The sequence below is a fragment of the Cyrtonyx montezumae genome, unplaced genomic scaffold, assembly GCF_038088225.1.
Source record: "Cyrtonyx montezumae isolate F1298 unplaced genomic scaffold, pur_monq_1.0 scaffold_2, whole genome shotgun sequence".
NCBI lineage: Eukaryota > Metazoa > Chordata > Aves > Galliformes > Odontophoridae > Cyrtonyx > Cyrtonyx montezumae.
In genome coordinates, this window is record NW_027071936.1 from 42,750,360 (window position 1) to 42,763,523 (window position 13,164).

Genomic DNA, 13,164 nt, shown 5'->3' on the forward strand with positions numbered 1-13,164 from the left:
TTTACATTACCTGCGGCATATAGTGTTTCTTCATTCTCAGTAACAGAAATACTAATTTTGTGACAGACACAATTCTTCTGAGCCATGATAATTCTGTATCTTTCCAGCTACCAGGCCTACCATCTAACATATTTACTGTAATTTGCTTGGCTGTAAATCAGTGTTTTGGAAATCATCAATTAAAATATTTTGGGGAAAAGTAACAAATGACAAGGTTAACTGTGTTTTAAAATCAAAGTTTACTGCATGATAATATGAATAATGATGGAGATTATTACTTTATCTACTTCCTTTTTTGTGGCTATAGCAATTCAGAAGTGCTCATTCAGACCAAAGACACTGACAGTGACTTGCATTACAGCTACAGGCAACATTATTACAAGCAAATAAGTTTGCCATAAAGCTACCAAAAAAACTATCTTTCTGAATCATCACTCTTTCATGGCCTTGTTGAGTCCTATACCTGCTTCACTTAAGTCCACTGAATTAAAACCTTTCATCCTGATCTTAGAAAGTCCTCCCCAATCAGTCTGTTGCTTCTTTCCATGCTGATACTTCTTATTGCCACATCACTTCTCTTTGTGAATTATTTATTTAAATTGTCTAAGAATTTTTTTTCAAAATGTCATCCAAGAATTGTTGTAAAATATTCTATAGAGTGGAATAAAACAGCTCTTACAATGAAATTTTCAAAAACTACTTCAAGAAGTCTGAAACAAACTGTCTTGTGATTTCTATCCATCACTGACTCTGGAGTCCACAGCAGGAAAATTTTACTGGATTTTAAAAATGCCATGAGCAAAACGGATGTGAAAATACATAGGTCTCTTTGGAAGTAATGCCTCATTTGTTTCCACAGAAAATTCAACAGATACAGAAAACACAATACTGTTATTTGATAGAGCAAGTTCTCAGCTATAAAATATTACTTTTTAATGTAATTAGCACTGTTAACTATGCATTTTCATCAGCAGTAAAAGAGCTCGTGTGTCACACACACAAAAAATCTGCATGGCCACCTGGAATGTGGCTTGTCTTTTACATCACTCTCATTATTGCTGAAGCCCTCCACCTCACTGTGCTGACATCTACTGTTCGGGCTCCATAAGTGTTCAGCAAGCATCAGTGAATATTTGTGGTTGCCATCGTTTTCCACGTGCATTCTGTGACACGTCTTTATTCCCTATGCGCTTCTGTGTCAGATGTTACTTTGTCAGGCCATCCCACAGCTGTCATCTGTCACACAGAAACAAAATGTAACGCAGTAGTGGAGGAAGATTCAACCTCTACTGCCATACTACTAAAATCCACCTCTGATGCTGTGGGCCAACATAGCAAACTAGGAGGCATTACTTTCAGAGCAGCCTTCATAATACCTTAATTCACATGGCAATTCTGTAAACATTGCACACCCAATCCCATATTTGTTTTATCACAGCTGTGCATTCTTTAATTGCGTGCTATAGAAATTCCATTGTGCTATTAATCAGCCTATAAACTATTTAAGAAAAATATGATGTGCTTTTCTTTCAACAAAAAGAAAGCATAATGCCAAAAACAATTACAGCAATGTGAAAATATTTCTATTACTTTCCTTAGAAAAAAATATATAAAATCAGCATGCTATGCAAGTATGTTTGAGCCTGAGCCCTGATTTCATGATTTCAATTGTAGAATTATTCTGGACTTTTTCAGTAGAAAAATTGTGTTTTGTCTCATCTTCAACTACATTTTCTATCTTCACTCCTTCAGAATTACTCAGTAAGTTCCCTCTGGAATTTTGTAGGCATGTTTTCTGGAATGATTATTTCACAATGAAATCACTGAAATATCACATCTCCTCCCTCCTGTCCTCATCCATTTATTTATTTTGTAAGCAGTTTCATAATGGAAAGTTATTCAAATGGTAACTGTATGTTTTTAAGTGTTTCTCACATTGAGACTTGTGATCTTCTCAGACTTTCTGGATGCTCATAAATTCTACATTGGTATTTTATGTTTTCCCTGAATTTCCTATTTTTTTTAACAGTGACGCTATTTTTTTCCTTCTTTTTTCTCTTCAGGCTATGCCAGTTATTTCAGAGAAGGAGAAGGCTGGTGAGTAAATGTCTGCTATATACTTTTCTTAATATTCTTGTATTTGCTTTCTGAAATATAGCACTATTTAACTAAGTGGTAAAATACTTTTGTTATCTAAGGGATTTTGTATGTATAAGTTTAGAGATCTGATAAGTAGCTGTAAATGTTATTATTGTTTCTTGAATAGGGCATTTCTCTTTCTGAACACTGTTCAGCTTTCTGTGAGATATAAAAAAAACTGTGTTGTATGTTATCCTGCAAAGTGCTTTATTGAACTGCAGCTGTACCTCACATGGTAGTCATACTCTAGATGTTATTCTGACTTATTTGGTGTTTGGTTTAGCAAACACAGATAACAGTTTGTGTTGGTTAAAGTTAGCGGGATTTAATTATTTTGAACTTTGTCATCTGTCAAGTATGGAATGAGATTTTGTTTTCTGAAGTACTTCACTGGAGAAAAGAATTTTTATTTTTGCAAAATTTTTTGCAATGTTAAAAGGCTGGTTTTCTAATCTTGTATGTTATATGTGTTCTACAAATGCTGTACTTTGGTGGTTTTATGTGAAATATATTAGTGAGCTTAGTGAAAAATATAAGCAGATATTGTTGAATGGATGTGATGTTCTGATGAATGTTCAAGAGCACTACAGCTTTAAGTTCTATGGACCTCTTTAGTCTCTGTTGGTTTCTTCACCATGCATTTTAATTGACAATTTGCTATTGGCGTTGCAAAAGTACCACAGAATAGTCAAAAACCACCCCTCATTCTGGTGTTTTGGTTTTGTTTTTTTCTATTTTTTTTTTTTAATTTTTGTTCATTATGTTTTCTTGTGTTATCCTGGTACAGATTATTTATTATCATTGGCATATGAAATGGGAGAAATAGGCTAAAAAAAATGCTTCAGGGAGGATTTTACTGTAAAAGCTATGGAGCTGTCTGGTTGGGGTATTGCCATTTTAGCTGTTGAAATTCATAGAGTTCCCAAACTGTGTTCAGTGTTTAGGTAGTATTCTCTATATAGGTTTCACAGAATTTTTTTTTACTTCAGTGATAAAAATTTGTTGTTATATTGAATATTGCAAACATTAAATCGAACATCATGTTATGTGGAATCATGTTGCTGACATTTTCCTGCACTTGAGCATAAACTGCACTTTGAATGGAGATGTGATTGCTTTTTGTTTGGTTGGTCTTTTTTACTCGGTTTTTGCTTTCTCCCCACCCCTGGAAACTCTTTGCAGCTCTGGAGTTTTTGAGATTATGATGTTTTTTGGAAATATTGAGCATGCTTTAGGGAGGTAGTTATTTAGATCAGATCCATAGACTGAAATCACATGTGTAGTGGTAGCTCTTATGCTATTTTTGTCAAATGTGAACATCTGAGTCTTGATCTGATCGCGTCTCGTGTTTTGTGATCTAAATAGCCTTTGATCGCTGCTGCTTATAGTTCACCAGATAAATGACATTACACAGAGTTCGCGAAAGACAAAGCCATAAGTAAGGTGGGAAGGCGTTCACAAAAAAATGACACATTTGCATTTATAATGCAAAAGAACAAGTACTTGGTATTTGGAAACACGAGCAATTGCACTCTTTTTAGCTAAAATTATTACAAACCAACTAAAAAAAACTTGCAGAAAAAAAAGTTTTTTGTTTGTTTTTTGTTTCACTACTGACAATGCTAAGACCTCGAAAGCAATGAAATTGGATTGTGTAGATTGGTTTTAAAATGCACTCAAAATGTGAAGTTGAACATCTTTTATGACTCTGAGGATTTAATGTAGTAAGTAATTACTTGTTTCCTCTTTCCTACCTAATGCTATTTGGTTTCATCTAGGACTGGAATGAGAAATTCAAAGAAGTAGAAAGGCTGTTATCTCAATTTTTTTCTGGTTCAGAAATTCTAGATATATGAATAAAAAACTGTTTTCAAAAGGCTTCCTTTTCTACAAATTCCAGATGGTTTTGAATGCTTTTCCAATAGGCAGCCAAACCTTTAGATACTTAAGTGGACCAAGCTGTTTAAGCAACTTACTTCACACATTACTGACTGCTTTATAGTAATTTTTAATCCTATTTTCTCACTATTGTGCACTTTCCACCCTGCTCTAAATTTAGACTACATCAAATGCAAATTTTTGGGAGGGGGGAGATCTCATAAACCAGCAACTTTGCTACTTTTGTCAAGTAATAATTCAAGAGTTGCATGAGTTAACTGGCGTTTTTTCCCCCATGGAAAGTGCAGTAAAACCTGGAATTGCAGAGTCCCCTTGGCAAAAATCTATAAATGACCAGAGTATTGAGCAGAACATCAGTCATGCCTGACGTTATTGCTACATGTTGTGTGAATTAGGGCACTGCAAATTATGTACAACAGACATTTTTCAGAAATGCTTTTTTAAGAAGTCTCAATATTATAACACTTCTGGCAATGGTGGAAAAAATAAATCTTTCAAAACAACTCTTTTAAAGTAGAAATTAAGATCAAGAGACAAGCACAGTCAGGGAAAATGATGGTTGAAGCCAAAAGATGACTCAGGGCTGGGACTATTAGCACCTAAATCAAAGTTGTGGGCCAGCAACAAGGTTCAAAACACTGTTCCTTTCTGATGCATCTCTTTATTTTGGATAATTTATGTATTACCATGCCTTTACTTACCTTGTTTACAAATTACTGCTGTAACTTTTATTCTCAAATTCTGCCCATGAGCTATAATGAAATTTGAGAAATGAAGGTTTCATTGCCTAAAATTAAGGTGTCTGAATCTGTGGTAGTGGTCTTGGCTTGATTTGTAGCCTATAAAAATAATCAAGTCAACCTTTGGTTCACCTGGCTGAATGTCAGCATTTGCTTCACTGATGTGACTCACACCTTAGACTATGTGAATGGTATCTGCTGGTTCTCTGCTAGTATAGGATAGTCAGGATGGATTTTTACCTAACAGACACGAATAGTCGTTAACAATGAATCCACTGTGAGGCCCTATTAAGGGCTAACTTTACTTTTTGGAGCCGTATTCCCAGACAAAGGTGAGCTGACTATAAGTGTTGCCTTGTCTGTGTCTCTTAGCGGACCTACTTCATGATTTCCCAATTTATCTTCAAATATTTGAAGGGAATAATGAACTCTGTTTGTGACTTACAAACATAACTGTTCCAACAGAGCCAGCAGGAGGCACAGGGTGAATATTCACATCTGGTAGACTTAACACAGCTTATTTCTCTTGAGGTAGTAAAACTATGTGCTATCACATAAACAAGAGAGAAGGTTTAGTCTAGCCCTAAATAAATATTAACACCATAGGTCCATAATGTTCAATATTATAACAAAATTTTCCTGTGCATAATACAAGTGGCCTGTGGTATTCTCGTGGAACAGATTTTTAGTAGATTAAAACAAAATAAGCTTTTTGAAGGCATTGAATTTTAGCTCTTAAATACAAAATTAGATTGGTATAAGAATGCAGAATAGAAAACCTTCATGAATGTGCAATTGACACTATTCATTTGTAGCAGTAAATAGCCCATAGCAGAAAAGCAAGAGATTATTAGGAGTTTAACTGATCCTACTAATGTATTCCATCTCTTTTAAATTCTTTCTGTAAAAAGTTCACATGCTATTCAGGTGATTCACCCTTCCCCTCAGTACTTGTAGCAGAGGGAGGTCTACTTTGGCAAAAATAAAGGCATCAGTCTTTGAGGTTAATTAGCAAATAACTCTTTCTATGGTCAACAAGCAAACAAGAGGATAAAGTATTAACCATCACCAAAGACAGCAGCTACATCAAATCTCTGGCTGATGTGAAGAGTCTGAAAGTTTATTGGTTAGTGTTTCAATATGGACCTAGCAGTGAAGATTCATTTCTTTTTCTGCATCTCCTTTAGATTTCTGGTAACAATCCTATTTAATAAAGTATAGGCCTGGTGTCTTTTGGTGTTCATTTCCCTTGTTGCCTTTGATTTGCAAGGAAGAAAAATACACAGATGATAAAAAGGCCTTTAACTGCAGGGTGTTTCCTGGCAGTTTTCTCTGGCAGATTCTAATAGTGTCAGGCAGCAGTGGACACTTGGTGTTGATCACGTAGTGAGAGAAGCTGCAGAGCACAGCATGACGGAGTGATGACAAGGTGGCTTAGGCCTAGATGTGAGAACTCACAGCAGGAGGACCTGGAAAATTCAGTAGCAACAGGTTCACTGTTAGTAAACAAAGCTTGTAAAGGACCAACTGCTTGGCATACTAGTAGAGATATTTAATTTAACTACAACTCTAATTAAAAAAGAAAAAACTAAAATATTCACTAGATTTTATAAACATTCTATATTCAGAAACTGGTTTTCCTCACTTGCAATTGGTTGTGATGGAGAGTAAAATCTTATTTTATATATTTGCCTCCTCCTATCCACAGATGAGGTTTTTAACAGTACTGCTGTGTTTCTTTCCTAATGTGTGCCAAATTCTCTCTTATTAGCAATACCCATTGGATGCTCTGTTTATGTTCATAAAGTCATTGTTTCATCTTTACATAACTTACTTCAAACTGAGATCAAACTTATTGCCAATGTGATACCAGTTTTCATATAAGCAGGGAGACACACAAGTCAGCTAGCATAGTTATTAGTCTTCTGGCTACTTTAAAATATCTCCAGCCAATATTCTTAGAAAAAAATACACAAAATGAAGTATGTTTTTCCTTTTCATAAGTATTGTATCTGGTTTTAGTAGAACAATCTTTTATTAATTACTGTTCTTGTGAGACCTTAACATGAAGTACCTGTTCCTGCTAGGTGATCATTCTTTTACTGTTGATGTTAAAACAGTTATATGAATTGCTTTAGCTGAGTGTTTGCTTTCTAAATAAAAATGTCAGGTGAGCACTCACGCTTCAATCTGTCATGCTGAAAAACCGCTACCGAAATGCTGCCAGAATATGCATGGGTGTCTGCCAAACACTAACAAATGCCAGTAGATATATCTCTATTCAACTGCCCCTTATTTCATTACTAGAAAGAGGTTAATGGTACCAATGAATACAGAAAGTTAGCATTTCCTTCTCAGGTTCCTGATCAAATTTTGTTGAATTTTCTTTTTTTCTGTTTACTTGTAAACAAGTACCACTTTACTGAACTTTCAGCACTTTTTGTTGTCCAATTCCATGTGTTTTTAAGGCAATGCATACTTCCCTTGTCATCATGAGTTATTTTTTCCTAGAAATTATACAATTGGAAAAAAAAAAACAGGTATTGACATTGGAGTCTTTTATGCATATTTATTCATAAATATCAGTTTTAACACAGACTGATAGCCTGTAAGAATGTCATAATACACTGTGTCACATATTACTTAAGTACAGATAAACAAGGGACAACTCTGGGCAAATCTCTTGAAGGAGACCTTCGGATGTCTGTCATCCAACCTGACCGCAGAGACAGCTGTGAGGTGGGACCAGGCTGCTCAGAGCCTTGTCTGGTCTCAAAAGACTCTGAGGATGGATCTTGAGAATCCTCTGTAGGCAATCTGCTCCACTGCTGAACTGTCGACATGAAGGTTTACTTTAAGTCTGATCTGATCCTCTCTGGTTTCAGTTTATGCCTGTTGTCTCTTGTACTCTTTACATGTGCAAAGTGCTGGTTCCAATTTTTTACATTCCTGTGAGGGTCTGGGGGCTGCTGATAGACCCATGAAGCTCCCCTCAGACAGAACACTTGCAGCCTCAGTTCACCAGCCAAGGCACTCAGCTCCTGTCCAGCATAGCAGCCCTGGGCTTGTTCCCTTTTAATGACTTTCTTATTTTAGGAAGATCCCCAAACCAATCTCAGGATTGCAGACATGGTGTAACAAGCACTGAGGGGTATGATTTCTTCCTTCTGCAGGCCCTATTTCTTTTGATGCAGCCCAGGATGCTGCTACCTCTCTATGCTGCCAGGACACGCTGCTGATTTGCATTCAGCTTACAGTCTGCCAAGACTCCAGGGCCTTTTCCACAGAGCTGCTCTCCAGCAGTGTTTTTTATCACTTGCTTATTCACCATTTCAGACTGTAAAATCCCAACTTGCAAGCAAAAATATTGGGGAAAAAGTGTTTTGTGATTGAGAATTGTCACAGTGGAAAATATAACAGAATTATGAATTTGCTACCTTCAGCAGTCACTTTTAATTTTATATTAAACAAAATCCTGAGCACATTACAATTAGGGCACCATCATGCAGACTGCAAACTGACATACACTGTATTCTGGTTAGCATAGTGTGTTTAATCTTAATTAAGTTGCCGTTCTGCATAGAGTTATCCATTCCACAAACGTTCAGTTTTGTTATCCAGCTCAAATTGTCGTTTCTTATTGTATTGAACACTAAGAGAGTCCTTGGCTAAAAGTAGATTTTAAATAAAAGGAACAGGAAAAATTTGCTCTTCCTTTCCTTTTTTGGATTTCAGTTAGAATAGCATTAGAAAGGTGATAATTTGTTAATCAAGTTATTTCTAGCCTTAATTTTGTTCTGACTGGGTTGTGTTGATTCTTATAAAACATAAACCAGTTCACTGCAACCTAACCGATACTGACAAGTAATCATTAGGTCATTGTTTACCAAATCACTGGTCACATCCCTGATTTGGAATCAAACGATAAGCTTGATTATTTTTTTTTTTCAGTGTCCAAAAAGGCTGTTCTGAGCAGCTGAGATGACCAGAAGCAAATTTTAAGATAAACCATTAGCTACACTGCCATAATTATTCAAGGACATGAAAATGAAAAACAGGCTTTTTGTTATCACACCTGTTATTGGACACTGATTTGCTGTAGAGATTACCAACGAGCAATAAAATCTGTAAACAGCACAGAATTATAGAAGATAGGTAGTAATTTCTGAAATATTGATAATCTTTTATTTATCTCCCTGGGTTCCTAGACAACATTCAAAATATTCCTCAGATCATACTTTGGTCCCGTTTGACTCAAGATTCAGAGGTTTTTTAGAGTAGTTGAAGATGAATTATAGAGCTGGACAATTTTAAATCATCTTTAATATGTAGATCTTAAAGTACTTAAGGAAGTTCAACAAGATATTCTTCAGCTTTAACTGATGCTAGAAGGGAAAAGTTAGGAAACACTTTCAGCTGGAACATGAGCTTTATTTACTCCACAAAGCCAGCATCAAGTGGTGGTGTTTATATTTTTGGGATTTACGTGCACACTTGAAACTCTTGTCTTACTAGAATAATAAGCTTAATTCCACAAGTCCTTAGGGAAAAGAAAGGGCTCTTTGATGTTTGAGAGTCACACTTATTTACATTCCTCTGACACGCTGAAAACTCAGGTGTGACACCAAAAAGCATTATTCAGATTAGGTGTGCTTGGAGACAGTGTTTTCTTGATGTGGAACCATTCCAAGTAGTGCAATGATATATATGAATGTACGCAATAGTAGCAGCACAGGCTACTTTGTTGCTCTCTTTGTTGAGAGTAGTTGATTTGTTCTCTGAATAGTTTCTAGTACAGTAAGTGAAGCCTGTGGGAATTAATCTATTCAGATGTAGTAGTATGGCCACCCTAAGGAACTAGGTCTTTTATTGTCTATGAATTCAAATATACTACACATCTCATTAAAAGTTACTATTATCTTGTAGTTTTTTAAATACTTCGTCATCTTGTCATCAACTTTAGGTATTATCATCACTTCTACAAATAGTCATGTAAAATTATATATTTTTGAAATATTTCTTTTGCAACTCTCAAGAAGTAATAAATCAAATACTGAATCTTTAGATTAACAGAAGTTGTTGCAGGTTTTTTTTATTTTATCATCTCTCTACAGTAGTTCCCAATGCCTGATTACTCTATGTTGATAACCACTTGTTTAGATACAATTACTTGTCTCTTCACATAGAGGAAATCAAATGAAGGTAGTGAGTTCAAAATTAGAATAGTGAGGTTTTTCTAGAACTACACTACAGGGTTCCTTTCCTGAGGATATTGTGGATGGTAAAGGTTCACAGGAGTTCAGTACTCATCTGGGCAAATTAGTGACAAAGAAATTGATCAGTAAAATCCTTTCATTGCTGAAATTAATGACAGCCCTACCACTGATTTTCACAGGTCAGGGAACACTCTAACATAACAATTCAAACCTTGCCCGAAGAATCGTATTAGTACTGTAGCATCTTCAATAGATAAGATGCTATCCAAATTGGATTATTTGTAATGTATCAGGTGCGTTTTTGGTTGTAAAAATGTACCGAATATTCAGCCCAAGTTGTTTTAGTGAATGTAATTTGCTATGTGAGTATTTTTTCTATTTTGTAAAAGGCATATATTTTCCTCCAGGTAACAGTAGCAGTCATCCATCATCAAATTTAGATACTTGAGAACTTACTCAGCAACAGCAAAAGTCCTATAACTTTCTAGCAGTAGTTGGAGGTACCTCAAAATTTGCAGATATCAATCCAAGACCAGAGTGCAGAAAATAGAGGCAATTCCCAAGGAAAACAAACAGCAGAAGGAAAAAAAATAAAATAGCATTTCTCATACAGACACAAAAACACAAATACAACCAAAAGCCATACTAACAAGTGTAAAGATGTATTTATTGCAGTTGCAAGCAAAATTTTGGTATAATTTTGGCTTTGATGTGGAAGCATAGCTGGTAGTTAGAAAAACTAACCAAGAAAAAGCTCTAGACTCAGAAGTTGCTAATATATTAGCTTTTGCAGTACATTTCAAAGGCATTTCCAGAGAGGGAATGTATGTGGCATATATACATAGACTAACTAAGAGGAATAAGAAACACTTTTTTTAAAGCAGATCTAGATTAAAATCTTTACCAAAGGGAATTTTATTTAGTTATATTAAAAGAATGACAGATAAAAAATGAGACATAGTTGTTTGGGTTTTTTTTATTTGTTTGTTGTTTTCCCTAGAATAGTCTTTATAGCTTATGTAAGTTAAGCTAGCTACCGATCTATAGAAAGCATTTCACATCTGGAAAACCTTTCCTACATCTGTGTTCAGGTTTCATGCTTTTTGGTGCTTTGTTCACCAGTTCCCATGACTCTAACTTAAACATCTGTCTTATTTTCTTAACAGAAAACTGTGTTAAGTGCATTCCAGTTCAACTAAAGACATAGTGATCACTTATTTTCCTGAGGAGGAGGAGAGGGGGAAAAGCTTATTTAAATTTCCTTACCTGCTTTCCTTTAACAAAGCACCTTAAAAATAAAGCATATGAAGTAAGACAAAATAAGTTCCCATGGAGTATTTTGCGATATGGACAAAGGTTTTAATTGATTAAAGCGAGATGGAGAATTGTAATTGTCAAAAATAACAGGCAAGGAAATATATCGTTATCATAGGCTTCCAGCTGTGTTCAGTGAGCAGCAGCAAGTACAGTGCTGCTGCTTGAGAAAGAAACCCAGCACCAAAACTCCTTCTTTGTCATGCAGCAGCAGCATTGCTTGAAATCTGAACTCTATTGGCCAAACTGTACACACAGAGCAGTGAAGACAAGGAGAGGTTGGCCTCTGATATTCCTTTATATTTGCTTCCTATATAGAGCTATTCATTTATTTACTGATGCTATTTCCCTCTCCATTTGGAAATCCAGGAGATGGATAAAAAAACCTATTTCCTAAAACTGGGAATTTCCATTCTTAAAAAAGTGTTAGTTTCAGTTGCATAGATCCATTTCATTTGGATTACCTGAGGAATGTATGAGTTAAGTATCAATCTGATTGTAGTGCATACATCCAGCAGTGAGTAATAAAGACAAAGGGGCATCTGGGTTGATGATGCCCTCAAGTCACACAGCAGCATTAGAACAAGGCAGGACATGGGCTTAAGTGCAGACATGCTGTTGAAGTTTTATCCCAGGACTCCCCGTGCTTCTCTAAACAGCCCTTCTTAACACTTAGGGAGATAGCACAGATCAGTGACTATTTGAAGGAGTGGTTGAAGTTATAATGACCTGCTGCCATTGCACAATCTTGACCAAAAGGATCAATCACATTAATTCATTTTTATATATTTTGCTTATCACTGTTTTTTTCAGTGTTCATCCTTGCTTGAAGGACTCAAATATGAATTTATGAAGCAAATCACTTTCTCAGTGGTAATAACTTTAGCCTAGTTTCTTCTTGATGAAATTTGGGAAAGACAGTATACTCTGTTGTATGTGGAAAATTGGCTCACTAAGCATTCTAGCACAAATATTTGTACTGCTTTCACGTAATTCTTTCTTCCACTTTTCTTCTAAATGACAAATAATCTTTCAGGTTATTTTAAGTTTTACTAATAAGGAGATTGTGGAAATTCTTCTGGTTACAAACAAAAGGGCCCACTTAATATGAGCTTTTTTCATTTAGTTATTTAGCCGCCATCCAGCAGTAATTAATGCAGGAGGAAAAAGGAAAAACAGACAAAAAATTAGTTCTCCAGCTGCCCTATTATGCATATAGCTGGGGCTTGCAATATTAATGACATTCAGATGTTTTGGTGCTTCCTTAAATTCCTCAGCTAGGTAATCTCTGGTCATAGCTGTAGAGCAGAAGTGTGGCAGACCATTCCCTGTTAGGCAAGAAGGGCTGGACCCAGCTTATTCTCCCTGAGGAGCAGCTCCTTGCGCTTGGCATAGCAGCTGCTTGTACTAGATATTGTTTCATTGGATCTCCTTCTTCTCTGGGACCAGCCTTTGGAATAGGCAGAACAATGCCAAGCTACAACTAACATTTTGCTGCTAATGTGTTTTGGATGGTCAAGTTGTTAGTAAGGGTAAATGGTAGTCACTGTAGCCATAACTGTAGCATGATCACTAGGTTATCTATATTCATGCTTACTTATAAGCAACCTAACTGCAAACTGATGGAACTGGAGAAAACCTCACATCTATGTGACAGAATAAAGAATCTCAGGAGCTAGACTTCACATTAAACAGAACTTGTTTTCTCTTGAATTAGCATCCCAAACCTACCCATGGTGAGCAAGCACTGTTCTACCAGTGTACTTACGCATCAGGAGACAGCATTTACTTTTAATGCCAATGGACTTTGAGCAGCATATTGTGTTAAGGAGCAACAGATTTCATTGATTCAGTCA

At 35.8% G+C, this 13,164-nt stretch overlaps 1 protein-coding gene across 2 annotated transcripts in view; it reads left to right on the forward strand.

Moving 5' to 3' along the window:
• The window catches only part of DLC1 (DLC1 Rho GTPase activating protein), a 239,190-nt gene that overhangs the window by 116,618 nt on the left and 109,408 nt on the right, over window positions 1–13,164 (forward strand). For both annotated transcript variants that reach the window (XM_065737003.1, XM_065737002.1), the window contains one exon: window positions 2,064–2,097. In XM_065737003.1, the coding sequence (XP_065593075.1) occupies window positions 2,064–2,097 (34 nt within the window). The remainder of the gene's footprint in view (window positions 1–2,063; window positions 2,098–13,164) is intronic.